Raw genomic sequence first — 15969 nt, 5'->3', positions numbered from 1 at the left:
CACCCGTAAATGATGATCAGTTATGTTAGATTAGTCTTGTGGTATGCGTTACGGTTGTAGTATGCTGCAGAGCTATTGCGGGAGAATCATTCAAATCGCAGTGCTATGTATTAGGGGTAGTATCCCCATTACATGCACTGTATTCCCTGTGCGGCTTAGATCTCAGTAGCTTGTCACGGCCAATGTGGGGATGTGTGGCGAGGGCTCCGTCGACTTTGAGGTATAATGCTGATTGTAGGGTTTCGCAGAAAAATAGTTGATCTCTAAGGCTCCAGTCAAAGCAGGTTTTTTGAAGGCTTGCTGGGTTTATGGTACAGTAGGTTATAGTAAACCCTGAGGTTATTTGCCTTGCAATAATCACATAATGTTGTACTGTAACTGAACCGCTGGAACACATTGAATATGGCTCCAAAATACCCTCTTGGAAAGTCTGCTCAGTGTCTAGCATCAAACAAAACCCAGTTACTGTAATATGCAGTGGGTGCGTTATCCATTTTATTTGACAAGCACAGATGGTGAGGAACTTTTTGCCTCGTTTCCTCATTAATACTGCGTAGTTGATGTCACGCAGCGGAGTTAATGATTTAAAGGATACTTCGGGATTTTAGCAATGAGGCCCTTCGTCTACTTCTCCAGAGTCAGATGAACTCATTGGGGACCATTTTGTTATGTCTGTATCCAGTATGAAGGAAGCTGGAGGTAGTTTTGCGAGCCAATGCTAACTAGCGTTAGCGCAATTACTGGAACTCTGTGGGTATCTACTAGCATACTGTAAATGTACTATATAGGATATAGTGGTATGTTGCCCCTCAGTGTTTATGTGTCTCTTGAAATGACTCAGTGTCTGAGACAGTGTGTCAAATGATTTGATTCTCTTGCGGTCTCCCTCCGTCTGAGCACCGCCACAGTCCCATCTCAATCCTACACAGACCCAAGCACAAAAAACACAAGTCTCCAAATATACAATTTACGGGGTTTTTGAAACCCAATCTCCTTCTCCTAGACCCCTAGTCTGCCTGTTCATCTGCGGTTGCTATGAGACCGAACACCTCGGAGCACACTTTGAGGGTCACCCTGACCAATAGCAGAGATGCATGGCACAGTGTCTTGCTGAAGCACTTTGTTTTCTCTCTTTCCAGTCCGTCCCTTCATCTGAGGAGGAGAGTGGTGGTGGTGTGTAATGGGATGTGAGAGAGATAGGCCTTTGGTCCGTGGGCTAATGGATACGCTCCGGACCAGAGCAGCGTTCTGAACAAACACCCGAACCAGAATCATCTACTTATCCCGAAAAATATTTGTGGAACTCTTCTGTTTGAATATCGGCATCATACCATCAAGTAGGGGGAAAAAAACACCGCTGTGATATTTGTAGCTCTTTACTTACCACAGAAAACAATGGCATGAGCGCATATCTGTCAAAACATGTCAGCCAGACGCACAGGATGTGGTGCCACATTGTTATGATGAACGAACATTTCATGCGACGTGATTAAATATCGCGCACCGATACGATTGTCCTAGCAATGAAGTTCTTGCTCTAAAGGCAGATGGGCAAGCTGAGACAACAAACATCTGCGTGTGCCAGATCTTCTCTGTCAGTTTATGTGGAAGGCCCTTCTGAGAAGGAGAAATAATCTCCCTTTATATATGTTCCCGTCGTCGTCCTCTATGTGAGGTCATTGGTGTACTACTGACATCGCGTTCTACCAGGCTCTTTTTGTCTTGCCTCATGTTTCAACGTATACTGTAGAAACTTGGTCATTCATATGATTTAAAAACGAACGATGCTCATGTTTTAATTACTTAGTATTTGCACACGCTTGTAGCCTGTCTTGTACCAGCAAGACCAGAAAACATTAGTGGTCCTGTACAACTCTTCTGCATTAAAACATACTGACAGTAAGCAGAAGCGCGATTCCTTGAATAACATCGGGACAAGCGATCCCGTGTTCTGTTTGTCTCAGAGTGGAGAAAACGGCAGCCGTCAAGTATCGCCCTGGCTGTATTTACTCCATGCGTAGTGAACCGCTCTGGGTCTTGCTCCTATTCTCTTCTCCCGCAGCCCGATCCCAAGAGGGCGGGGCAGCAGTTCTCATCGACTGGGCCCTCCCTGGGCCCCTGGGGCACTGCAGACCGTTCCACTCCACAGCCCGACAGCCTAATCCATCTCCATTGTGGGGAGGCACGGGGGTCAGAGAATTCTGTCAGAGCAGAGCAGAGTGGAGGCTCATCCCGTAAATAAGCTCTGGGGTGTCAACTGTCTCCAGTCTCCCCACCAAGATTCACCAGAGAGCTGACGGTTAGCTGCTTGGCATTTTAAGCCCTGTACCTTGGGAGATTTCTGCCCACATAATGATGTTTCCCCGCTACGGCTGACGGGGCTGTGGCTTCAGTACATCTGATATGAGAGGAGTTGGAAATCAGGCCCTCATTCTTAGAGCAGATTGTTGACCTTTAGATGATGGTGTTGTCTTACAACAGCTTAGCCTGAGAGAGAGAGATGATTAACAGAGGGAAATTTAACAGCGGCCATGTTGTTTTGCCGTTTACCCACATCTCCCCTTATCAAGTTGAAAGCAACCTGACCCGCCATTTATTCAACAACGGAGCAACACATCTGTGTGTTTATTGTTAGTCTTTATTAGTATACACTGCATTTCTTTGTTCCTTCCTGGCAAAACCGCAATTTACAGTTGCTAATAGCTGTTGACATGTCGTTAAAAGGACGGGATTGCTACAGGATAAGCACTTGACGGAAGCTAAGTTGGCTTTTGTGTTGTCTGGCAGTACAGTTCATTCCTTTTTAATTATGAAGAACCAGGAGGTAAACGTTTTTCAGAGCATCCACCCTATTTGATTCACTTACGCTGTGTAGGCTATTACGGTATCTATGGTAGCTTAAATGTCCCACACAGTGATTTGACCTTGAGAGTAACTGCATCAGTGTCTACTACACCTCTATTCACTAGATCAAATGCGTCCTATAACATTGAATGTTTATGAAAAAGATTTCAAGAGTTTCAACGTGGTGTCCATGTCTTTACGTTTGTTTGGTATTCACCATAGCATTAGCCCCGTAATCCAAGGTGCAGCTGTGAATTGGGTCGGTGAAATGAGATGCATATGGGCAGCTGCTGTGTTTCTGTTGATGCTGTATGGCGGATGGCCACTTGGTCACACGCGAGAAGCTATTCAATAGCATCATACATCTCCATTCCAAATCCATTCAATGGTTTTATTAAATTCACAGAGAAGAACATAAGGCCTTTTTAATGGCCGATGACAAATCCCATACATGTCCTGGTGCATTGAGTTGTAAAGCTGAGAACTGTAACCGCAGAAATGCTGTCGTAAATACAGATATTGTGTGTGTGTGTTTAGGGTACTTTGCCATGAACAAGGAATAACCAGGATAAATACATTAAAGTGCCATTTTATGGATATGCATCATACGACGAGAGAGAGAGATGAGAACATCTCGGCCATCGGCAGTTCATAGCATTTCAAATCTGTCTTGCTACCTCATTTCAGGAAGATCTTTCCCATTTGTAGTAGGACTACCAATCTTATTTTCAGAGTGTGTGTGGGTTACGCATGTACTCATGCTGTGTGTTGTGTGTGCATTGCTGTTTGTGTATTTGCGTGTGTATTCGTAAAAATGAGTTTGTAAGTGTGTGGGTGGATGACTGCGTGCTTTTACTACAACTGTATATGCATTCCCAGTTGCCGTCTTCTATACAGATATATTTGTGTTTTCACTCATGTTGGAGATGGAGGGAGCTATGTAAAAAAAAAATGGCTTTTAGAAAATCCACAGAAGGTAGACCCGTAGATCCTTAAACTGTGATATGGCAGCCAACTAACTTTGTCCAGGGATTGCATGTTGAGTAAAATGATTTGCTAAGCTATAATTACACACACCTATTCTTTGTCCTTATCTCTTCATTGGTCATATTAGCATACCATGTGTATGATTCCCGAAAATCTTCAAGAAGTATCTATGAGGAGGAAAATAAGAAACAAGCCGTTAATAAAATTGGCTCGCTTGAAACGCCACCTTTGCCTTATGCTTCAGTGTGTGCTAAACATTTAATTCAGGGTATTGCCCACTCATTGAAATGTATTCACATACGTTTACTGGCTTTGATCATCTGAATGCAGGGCGAACACTGCTGTTTTGCATTCCGATCATGGCTGATAGAGATATTTCATCTCAGTTTGACCACTGTGATAAACGTAGAATTACATTTTGATTCTCCTAGTAAATTCCCCACTTGGAGTACCACATCCTGACATGTCCTGACCAGTGCCTCTCTTCTTTGCCTTGCAGTTTCCCCAGAACGCCCGAGGGAGGATGGACCGGCTGATCTTCTCCCTGTTGGTGCTGGCCGTCTCCATCAGGGGGCAGCTGTGCCCCAAGCGCTGCATGTGCCAGAACCTGTCCCCCTCGCTGGCCATCCTCTGTGCCAAGACGGGCCTACTCTTCGTGCCCACCGTCATCGACCGGCGCACCGTGGAGCTGCGGCTCACTGAGAACTTTATCACAGCCATAAGGAGGCGGGACTTTGCCAACATGACTAGTTTGATCCATCTGACGTTGTCCCGCAACACCATAAGCCAGATCATGCCTTACACCTTCGAGGACCTCAAGCGGCTGCGAGCGCTGCACCTGGACAGCAACCGTCTGAGTGTGATCAGGGATGACCACTTTCGGGGGCTCACCAACCTTAGGCACCTGATCTTGGCCAACAACCAGCTGCACGATATCTCTCCCCACGCCTTTGACGACTTCACAGGAACCCTGGAAGACCTGGACCTGTCCTACAACAACCTCGTGGACATCCCCTGGGAGACGATAGGTCGTCTAACCAACGTCAACACCCTTAACATGGACCATAATCTTATAGAGCATGTGCCCCAAGGAATCTTCACCAACCTGCACAAGCTGGCGCGTCTAGACATGACTTCCAATAAGCTGAAGAAGATCCCACCTGATCCACTTTTTCTGCGCATCCCCGTCTACGCTAAAGCCAAAGGATCTCCTCAGTCGTCATTGGTGATGAGTTTTGGTGGAAACCCGCTCCACTGTAATTGTGAACTGCTGTGGCTGAGGAGGCTGACCAGAGAAGATGACCTGGAGACCTGCGCCTCTCCTCCAGACCTCACAGCCAAGTACTTCTGGACTATCCCCGAGGAGGAGTTCATCTGTGACCCTCCGGTCATGACCAGGAAGTCTGCCAAGACCTTCACCATGGAGGGCCAGCCAACCAGTCTGAAGTGCAAGGCCAACGGAGACCCAGACCCAGAGATTCACTGGATTTCCCCTGAGGGCCGTCTGATCTCCAACACGTCACGGACTGTCACCTTCAGCAATGGCAGCCTGGACATCAACATCACCTCCATGAAGGACTCTGGAATCTTCACCTGCATTGCCTCCAACGCGGCGGGGGAGTCCACGGGCCAAGTGGAGCTAGTTGTCAACCTCCTCCCCCACCTGGCCAACAGCACCAACCGGCTACGGGAGCCTGACCCTGGCCCTTCAGACATCCTCACTTCGGCCAAGTCCACCACAGCCACGGGCAATGACACACGGAGGAACCAGGAGGGAAGGGTGCTGATGGCGGAGCTGACAGCTAGCTCAGTGCTGATCAAATGGCCTTATCAGAACCACGTCCCTGGGATCAGGATGTACCAGGTCCAGTACAACAGTTCCCTGGATGACACGCTCATCTACAGGTGAGGGGGGATAGGGATCTGAACAGGGGTGATGGGGATATAGCTTCAGTCTCTTGGTTAGAATGAGTTAAAAACATTCACATGTGTTTTTGTGTTAATGAGTTACTCAAGGTTTTATGATGAAATTACATTTTGACCCACAGATATACAATTACAAGATGTCTATCAGCTAAACAGTAGCAATCATAAGAACACCAGAAACATTTCATGTTGTATACATGTATGTAATTATAATGAGTTAATATTTAGTTTGGTACTTACTAATCGTTATTTGCAAGCGATAAAAAGGTAACATTTTTCATTTGCTTTGAGAAGACATGTTTCTTCTCTTGTCTGCTTATTTATTATTTCGCTCCTTCGTCCTTGTTCCAAGGTTTATTTCGATTTATTTTTTGTTTTGATGCTTTCCTCATTGCATATGCCAGGTCCAACATCAATTTATATCAATTATTTTGAGTTTGTAGCACTCTGATAGATGTTGATGGACCGATCCGTAATTCGTGAATTATTTTGGTCATCAAAAAGTGTTGGTTTTCATTCAAGTCTCACGTCGTCTTACAGGGCCTGGGCCAGGCCCTGTAAGACGACAGGCTCCTCACGTGGTCTTACAGGGCCTGGCCCAGGGCTCCTCACGTGGTCTTACAGGGCCTGGCCCAGGGCTCCTCACGTCGTCTTACAGGCCTGGCCCAGGGCTCCTCACGTGGTCTTACAGGGCCTGGCCCAGGGCTCCTCACGTGGTCTTACAGGGCCTGGCCCAGGGCTCCTCACGTCGTCTTACAGGGCCTGGCCCAGGGCTCCTCACGTCGTCTTACAGGGCCTGGCCCAGGCCTGTATGCAGGCGACTTGTTTAGTTTTTCTGCTCTGATCAATGGCAGCTGTCACTAAGGGAGCATATTGATTAGGGATCTCATTTAGGGTATCCATGTCGACATTCTGGAGGCAAATCCTAGTGACTGAAGATAGGCGGTTCTGTCCCACTGTGAAAAAAGCACAGCCACAGTGAGAGAAAGAGGGAACTTCACTTTCTTTGGTGTTTTCAATCTTTGTTTCAGGGGAAACGTATACCCCAAGCGGTTTCTGTTACCACGGGGAGTTGGAGGGATGATTTTGAATGCCGAACATGTAGAGGAACATTGTGCACAGAGAGACACAGTTTGGATTGTGGCTGGTTTTAGAGCAGGTACACAGTCTATAGACTGATGTGTCTGTGCTCTGATAAACGCTCTCTCTCAGCAGATATTGTGGGGAGCCTAAACTAATGAACACGGCAGCCAATTAACTGACTGGGACAGGAGAGATGTTACTATAGGTGAATTTATCTAGGACTAAGTACTTAAACATTGCTCCCTGTTCCTCATTGACTAGTTGTCTGATTTTATTTACTTGGTCTGGGAAAGCAGTGAGCATACACGGATGCTTGCAGACACACACACATATGCATGCTCACACACATATGCACACACAAAGTTATGTAAACATAGCATATTATGTATCTTGCACTTGTCTACACACCCACTGAAGGGTATGAGCATATAGTACACTCAAAAACATTCAATACACTAATACAAACACACACCCACACAAACAAAGCAAGTACAGTACATTTCTCAAACAGCTCATCATAAAAAACATCTTTCTTTGTTTTGGACGAATCAGAGGTTTTGCTCGACTCTTGGGCAGCAACGCTTTCTTAAACTCTGCCTCTTGTCTTCCATATTGATTTGGAAGAAGAGAAGAATGTGCATAAAGGACATGTTTCGGAGACGAAGAGCTCAAGCTAACAACAACACCCTGAAGCTGTAATTTCTAGACAATTTTCAAAAGCTGTGCAGAGGAATGGCGTAACAGCCACTGCCAGGTCCCAGTACGCGACACGCTGCAGCCCAAAGATTATTAAGAGCGAATCAGTATAATGCCCACAGGAACTGGGTCGACCGAACGAATGGTCTGTCCTGCCAGCTCGCTACGCATTAGGCTATTGAAATGTCTGTCGGTGCCCTTCTGCTGATTTGGCCCATTGCAAATGAGCTTCAATGTTCTCCATGGGCTGGTCCAGCTCCTACTCAAAATGTGTTCTTGATCATTTTAGGCATTTCTGTACAACAATAAAATAAAAAAACAGGTTCCATCCAAATGTTTCTAGCAAATGTTCATTTTGGCCCAATTAGGGCCTGAGAGTCCTTTCCTTCCAGACCACCAATCTAAAATTACTTGACAGATGTAATTGATACAGCGTAAATCAAATCAAACTTTATTAGTCACATGCGCCAAATACAACAAGTGTAGACCTTACCGTGAAATGCTTACTTACAAGCCCTTAAACAGTGCAGTTCAAGAAAGAGTTAAGAAAATGTTTACCAAATAAACTAAAGTAAAAAGTGTAAAATAAAAATAACGAGGCTAAATATAGGGGTTACCGGTACCGAGTCAATGTGTGGGGGTACAGGTTAGTCAAGGTAATTTGTGCATGTAGGTAGGGGTGAAGTGACTATGCATAAATAATAAACAGCGAGTAGCAGCAGTGTAAAAAACAGTTGGGGGGGTGTGTCAATGAAAATAATCCGGTGGCCATTTGATTAATGCCCTCCTTTCACATGTCAATGGCCAAAAATAAAATGAGACTATTAAAGGAAGGCGTTTGACAGTATTGGGACACGGCCCCCACCATTCTTCTGATGTAGGGAAGTGATTGACAGTTTATATCAGACGGATGAAGCTTGAAGCACACGGGACCGGCTGTGAGGTCCGTTAGGGCCCGCTGTATATTTGCTGGCACAGTCACTCGGGCGGTGCCCATCGATGGCATTGATGGTGTCTCCGTGCGGGGCGTCACCAGGAATCAATTGGACCCAGCTGGACATTGGCAGTAGTCACTCCTCCTCAATTCCCCCTTAACGCCTCGACTTTACAGGACTATTGGACGCGCCGACTCCTCCTAGCTCCTCTCAGTCCCTCTCTGTAGTGGGGCCCCCGGTGAATAAAGGCCCCACCACAATAGAATGGCACCGTCGCACATGCACACTCCTTTCATGCTCTACTTTTTTAAATCGCCTCTGCTTGAGGATTCTATTAGGGATGGGTGGAAGAGCACTGTAGGGGGAGACAGTGGAAGAAGGAAAGAAAGGAAGAAGTGAAGAGAGAAAGATTGAGGGAGCAGATATTTTGTCACTGTGATATCATGATGATCAACTAAACTATATTAATAATCACACTTGCGTGTGAGTAGACTCGTGTCAGGGGAAGGAAGGAAGACATGTACTGCTTGCTCATTTTATACCATTGGCGGTTTTAATACTTTGTGATGACTAATGAGCTCGCCAATCCACTCACTTGACGGACTTGGTTCCGTTTATACCGGAGTGATTTATTAGTATACATGCAACATGCATCACCTGTTTATTTGGGGCCTTTGTTGGCCCTATGAGCTGACATGGGTTTTTTTGGTTGAGATAAAGCCGTCCCACTGGGCACATACTGGTTGAATCAACGTTGTTTCCACGTCATTTCAAACGACATTGAACCAACGTGGAATAGACGTTGAATGGACGTCTGGGCCCAGTGGGATCATTTGTTATGCAAACATTTGCCCACTTGAAGTGTACCTGCGATGCCTCTCAGACAGTCCTTCTAAGGACTATATATAGACGAAACAAATAAAAACACTAAACCTTCGGGATTCTTCTAAACAAAGGCTTGGCAAAGTAGGATGCGTGGCGCGAAACGGCGCATGGCATAAGTGAATTCCCCGAATTATGGTTTTGATAAGACTCTGTTGCCAACACCCTATTTTCGAACGTGACAGGTAATTTCCTTTTGGTGTTGTACTTGAAGGCCCCCTGCAAAGAGGCCACAATGACATGTTCACAGCATTGCCTTGTGAGAAATCAAAATAGAATCAAACTGAAGAGCATTACATTCTCCTGAGCAATGGGTTATACCATCAACGTGGCTGTCTCACTGTGCATGATGGTGAACAGTTTTGGCTGAGGGAACTAGCCGTCCTACCTTGTTCTTTTGTTAATGACTCTTTACATTTACGGTCCTCAGTGTTATGTTTCATTGGAACTAACCTCCAAACTGGCATGGGCTTTAAAGCTTAAAGGATGACTCATCAGGTTCACATAGTATGTAAGATTGGCTCTCGCATGGGGATCTCGAATAAAGAGAATGTTGTTGCCTGCCTTTTGATAGCATATTTCAACAAAGAATGGCAACATAACAATTTTTTTCTGTTATCAGATGCCAATAACTGTAACATGAACTGTTGTGTAAGATGTTGATGAAAAAATACGCCTTGTATAAATCAACTCTCGAGGATTGAGTCAAAACTCAAAACTCTATTTAAAAGTAAAGGAACCATATGTCCATATCAGTCGATTGAACTGATAAAATGAAACAAACAAAGGCTATGAAATCTCTATTAGATAATAGTTGTTGGTTTTAAGGCCTGCCAATACAAATGAAACCAGGTGCTGTGTTGAGCATGTTGATGTGGGACAGATGGTTATTCCAACCTGTTCTTCCTCGTCCGCCTACCAACCTCAACGCTTTATTCAAGGTTATATGCCATGATGGCATTTTTTAAAATTATTTACAGTCTGAAAAAGAAGTCTGGGATTCTGATAGGCTGCCATCACGTGTGATGTCTCATTTGGATGCATACGTAGTGCTGAAGCTTTCAGCTAGTGTGTGTGATATCACACATAATATGCTCATCTGCACGTAACCATTATACTCATACTACACTTATACTCATGTGCAAGCCAAGTCAGAGACGCAGACATACAAGTGTGCATACTCTCTCTCTCTCTCTCTCTCTCTCTCTCTCTCACACATACATACATACATACATACATACATACATACATACATACATACATACACACTGCTCTTCAAACTACCATACAACGTCTGACTAAATCTATAAGCTTAGCCTTTTTTTTTTTAAGTGTTCCTTCTTCCTCTGTATTGCTCACATTTTCTATGACTGGCCTCTTAGAATCCGGTGATGTTCCCCTTTTTTCAGGTTTATCCATCTTAGTGTATTCTCCTCACGTATGCCTCTGTTGGAAAGGGCAACAAGGGGACGATTGGCTTTATCCCCTACCAGAAGACCCAGACATGAACCAATCTGGGTGTCTCATCTCCGCCCCCAAAAAACTAAACTCCCTAAATGTATACAGGCCTGGTTCTCTGCATGCTACTATGGCTGCATATCAATTACGTGACTATCATGTTGCTGGAAAATAAATAATAGATAACTCTCTGAAAAGAGATTATAACAGGTTTATGACTAGACTGCAGAGGCTCAAGTGTTTTAGCTCAACACGAAATGAGCTGGAAATATGGACCGATTCCTTTGACTTCTAATGTGGGTGATAGAGGATATTTTCAATTTGAAGCCAGACCTTTATTTCACGTGATACTATGACCTTAACCAAGGCCATGCATGGAGATGAGGAAGTACAATATGTCATTAGGCTCCAGGTAGTAGTTCTGGAAGCTGTACTTTCTCAGAGGTGATTGGCAGACGGTTAATGTGGGAACTGGGAGATAGCGTGGAGAAGAGACTTTCCCCTCCAAACCCTAACCTGTAGCAGAAAATAGCCTAGACGCCCGCATCGTAAATGATCGATGGGATGATTAGCATGACTCTCTTAGCCGGAAGGCTGCAGGGTGTGTACTATGTGGTAAGATGACCCATAACCCTAAAACCACACACTGGTATCCCTGTTTCAACTCTGGAATGATCCAATTATATCTTGAACTTAAGTTTAAAAAAAGGAATGTTGGGTCATGGTTAGGGTTACAAAGGCAGGGCATATTACTGGAAACTTTCAAGGTTTACCAGTAAAGTACCAGAATTTTGGTATCTTTCATGGATTCTACGTAATCTATCACTGTCACAGCTTTCTTCGTCGTCAGACGATATAGCGAAATCATCGTCGGAGAACGTGGACCAATACACAGAGGAGTTAGTGCTCATCATCTTAATTTATTAAATGAATGTGAACACGGAGGAAAAACAAGAAAACTAAATAAGACTAGTGCCAGTTCTACAGGCATAAATAAACGCAGTGCAAAATACAACTACCCACAACCTACCAAACAAATACACACCTACTTATATGACTCCCAATCAGAGGCAACTAGAAACACCTGCCTCCAATTGAGAGTCCAGCACCCAAAACTACACATAGAAAAACAAACCTAGAACCTATACCAAAACTAACACCCCCACTACACCACACACAAAACCCCATAATACAAAACAAATATACCTCTGCCACGTCCTGACCAAATATAATACAAATAATACCTAAATATTGGTCAGGACGTGACAATCACAAGATATCTAGGTACTTCAGAATATCACAAGTGTGTGTAATTATCTCTGGCCCTCTGTGCGGCCTTATCACATGAAATAATTAAATAAGATGATCTTCAAAGAAAAGAAATAGGACAAAGCTGTAAAACATTATCCTAAATATAAACCATCAACTTAATTAATACCTGTTGGGGTTTAATATGAGGGTTGCAGCATTAAATAGCTTTTATATATTTTTTTTTTACTATGCCAATATGTATTTGTTGTCAATGCTTTGGCGTCAAACTGGTAACAGTTGTGGAAAAAATTCAATAGTTGGACGAGTTACAGAAGGAATTGAAAATAATGCCATTGTTGATTCAAGCCTTTTTTCATGAATTAGGCTATTTGCAAGTATACATAACCAAACTTACAATAGATTCCCATAGATTTTCTGTTAATTACCAAAATCACTGAAGATTCTGGTAACTTTGGTAAATTACTGGTAGCTTTGTAACCCCAGTCATGGTATGTTTTATCAATCAATGGGAGAATGTGTAAGCAGTGTGTTTCTCCCTAGTTCTTCTACTGAGCCTGAGTCTTGCTAGTAGTTAGTTCACTTACAACTCATGCCTTCCTTATTTAATTAGTTTGTAATTCTCTACTAATATGTGTATACACACACACACATGGCATTACGCACTTAGTTAACCATTAGGCCATTGTCCCTTAATTAAATGATTCACTTAGTATTAGCTAATTAGATTACACTCCCTAACATCAACTGGGCATTAACACAAGTACCAAATACCTGCTTCAATGACTGCCAATTGTACTCAAGCCATGAAAAATAATGAATGAAATCAAGGGCGACAGTTCAAAGAAGCCACTTGGCTCTAGTTAGTTACATGGGCGTGAGTGAGGCCCTTTTGTACTGCACAGTCACCGCAGCACTTTTCTCTTTCTCCTCCTCTGGTCCAAATCCAGCCGAGCTCAGCGAAAGGCCCTGTCACCTCCCCAGGCCCATAATCATGTGCTAATCCTCGGCGTCTTGCTCCGAGTTTTCATCATCCTCCCCATGCCCCAGATCAATTTTTAATCATGGCCGTTGACACGCCACCTCCTCCATCCCTGAGAGTGTGTAGATTAATTAAGCAGACAGACATGCGACAGCCGTAGCGATAACGAGGGAGGGATGCGCTGGCCCCAGTTAGTGATTTTAATGGCCCGCCGACAACAGGTCACACCTGTTGTAAAGGAGTTAATGCAGCGGAATGTGAGAGAGATGCTGTTGAGTTACCTATTGGTGGATATCACAACGGAGGTCTACGTCATTGGATGAGGAGGATGGGTCGAGGTGTATTGATGCACAGGAAATGATGGGCAAAGGCCATGCCTTTTTCATTACCGTTTGGTAATATGAACACTCACTGTTTCGGCGTCTTCATGAATGTTCCTTCATCTGAGCGCAAATTCACACACACGCAAGCATGCACGCACACACACAGTCACATGCTTTCTATCTCTCTTTCTTGCCCTCTCTCACGCTCTCTCTCACAAGCGTACACACAGACACAAGCCATCCAATTATCCTTCATGGGATTTTAAAACTATTTACATTGTATCATAGATCAATACTATTACGTTTTGGATGCTGTTGTTCATGGTGCATCAAATAGACATTGTAATTTGTTTGGAAAAAAATCGGCAGCACTCATTTTGCTATTTCGACCAAATTAAGCATTACATTGATTTGGTTGGCAGGAATGTTATAAGAAGTACGCAATCCATCGCAGAAACAGTTTGATGCAAATACAAATGTCATAGGAAGCACACAAGCCTGCACTGTGAAGTAATACAAAACAAATTAACTTTTAAGCTGACTTTGCCACTAGTCTTCTCCCAGAAAATGCCCCACAATAATTTTAGGGAGTTTTCCAAGCAGATTTCATTTGTGAAATACTCAATTTAACTAAGCCAATGTACTGTCATGCTTGTGAGAGGACCGCTGATAGTAGATCCATACTTATATGCTCTTGGGGTGTTTCTTCTCAAAGTCTGTAGCTAAGCCCCTTAGTGATTGTGGATGACTGGGATTTCTCTGCAAGGCATTAAGGTGTTCTGAGCCCAACACTCCCTCCCCCCTACTTCAGCTCAAAGCCACTTCATGTAATCGGGCAGATTTGAGGAAGCCGCTTGCAGTGCCATATTTATCACCCAATTCATCAAATCTATCGATTCGCAACTCGTCTATAGAGAGATGTCTACTGTCGTCGTGTTTTATGTGTCTGTGCAGCTCCTACTGTAGCTCTGCCGTTGTACAGTTACGTCTCGTTGTCTGGAAACAACGAGAGATACATGGTCTCCATCTCGGGGCTCTGCTAAAATGTATGGGCAGTTTGAGATGGCTGGAAGGATTTGGTTTTGGGACACTAGGTTTTGTCTGGTGAACATGCACATCATAAGACTCTGAGTGGTGGCAGGAGTGTGTACCATGGGTTGAGGGCAGCCTAGCAGGGAGTCTCTCTGCCATGTGTAAACTGATGGGCCACTTATATAGCCTAAACCAGATGGCCATCAGTGTAAGTGGGCTGAACTAGCCCTGTGTGCCACCTGAGGACCCGACAGAGGGAAGCAGATGCTCCGGACGATTGTGTGTGTGTGCGTCTAGATGTGAATGGATGTGGGTGTGTGTGGCACACACAAAAAAATACTTTCTGTGACTCTCTCTCTCACATTCAGACACACACACACACACACACACACACACACACACACACACATCAAACATCGGGGAAGAGTAGAAATGTAGTAACTGCAAGTGCTACTTGACCCAGTGTGACTCAGGTGCTGCAAAGACCATGTCCTGACTTCAACCAAGGGTAGTCACATGGCCACTGTCATGTTTCCAGTTAGACGTTTCTGTGGCTTCTCGCCAACTACTGGTCAGATATTTGCCTTTTATTGACTCATGTCATGTGACAAGGTTAGAGGCCTTTTGGAGGGAGTGTGATGTTTTTCTCTCCGGAGCAGGGCGCCTCTCAAAGGAATGATCAGTGGGGTAGCGTAGAGTGTAGAGGCTGATCAAATTAAATAGAATATTCCTAGTGTTTGGTGAGACGTAGACCCGATGGCAATGGCGAGACTGACGATACCCTGTCTGTCTTGTTGAGCTTCGACACAGAGTTTCTACCTGATAAGGTCAGGTTCAGTTATATTTGTTATTCTGTGAGGGCCTATGTTCCGAACCCCCTACGGTGCTTTAGGTGCCAAGGATTCTGACATGTTGCAGCAGTGCGTAGACTGATCCCAAGATGTGAGAAATGTGCAGGAGGGCATAGTCAGAGGGAGTGTACAGTCGGGATGGAGAAAGCACTGTGTGCCAACTGTGGGGGTGCCCATGCAACTGGGGATCCAAAGTGCCCTGTGAGAGAGAGACAGGTTGAGATTGCCAGAGTTCGAGTGTGGCAGAACATGTCCTATGCTGAGGCAATGAAGAGAGTAGAGAATGTCCCATGGGTGAGTGAGTCGACTGGGAGCCTCCCAGTGAGTAGGCCTGAAGAGAGAGATCCAGAGAGGATGAGTTTTAGTAAGGTTGGATTTATTGCGTTTATAGCCATGGTGAACAATTGCACTGCACTGATGGAGCTGAAATCAGAGAACATAGATGTTGCAGCTGCAGAGAAATATTTGGGTGTGAGAGATTTTAGTGCAGAAGATTCTACAGGAAGTTTCATGTCATGCAGAAGATTCTACAGGAATTCTTCCCATGTCGACGGTCTGGTGTATGATTGTTAAGAGACAAAGTAGTAGGAAGGAGTGGTGGGTTTTGGGGGATAGTGTATAGGTGCAGGGTTAGATGGTGGTGCAGTTTAAGTTTTCCCCAAATTGTGCAATCTGCACTCCGACCTGCAAAAGGCAGCATT

At 44.5% G+C, this 15969-nt stretch overlaps 1 protein-coding gene across 2 annotated transcripts in view; it reads left to right on the top strand.

The window, feature by feature from the left end:
• The window catches only part of LOC106612724 (leucine-rich repeat and fibronectin type III domain-containing protein 1-like protein), a 116924-nt gene that overhangs the window by 67185 nt on the left and 33770 nt on the right, over positions 1 to 15969 (top strand). For both annotated transcript variants that reach the window (XM_014214177.3, XM_014214176.3), the window contains exon 3: positions 4331 to 5736. In XM_014214177.3, coding sequence (XP_014069652.1) covers positions 4355 to 5736 — 1382 coding nt within the window. In that variant the 5' untranslated portion in view covers positions 4331 to 4354. The remainder of the gene's footprint in view (positions 1 to 4330; positions 5737 to 15969) is intronic.

This window comes from Salmo salar, chromosome 09 (genome assembly GCF_965601325.2).
Source record: "Salmo salar chromosome 09, fSalSal1, whole genome shotgun sequence".
NCBI classification, from domain to species: domain Eukaryota; kingdom Metazoa; phylum Chordata; class Actinopteri; order Salmoniformes; family Salmonidae; genus Salmo; species Salmo salar.
The sequence above is the reverse complement of the archived record's forward strand: the minus strand, read 5'-3'. Positions and strand labels throughout refer to the sequence as shown.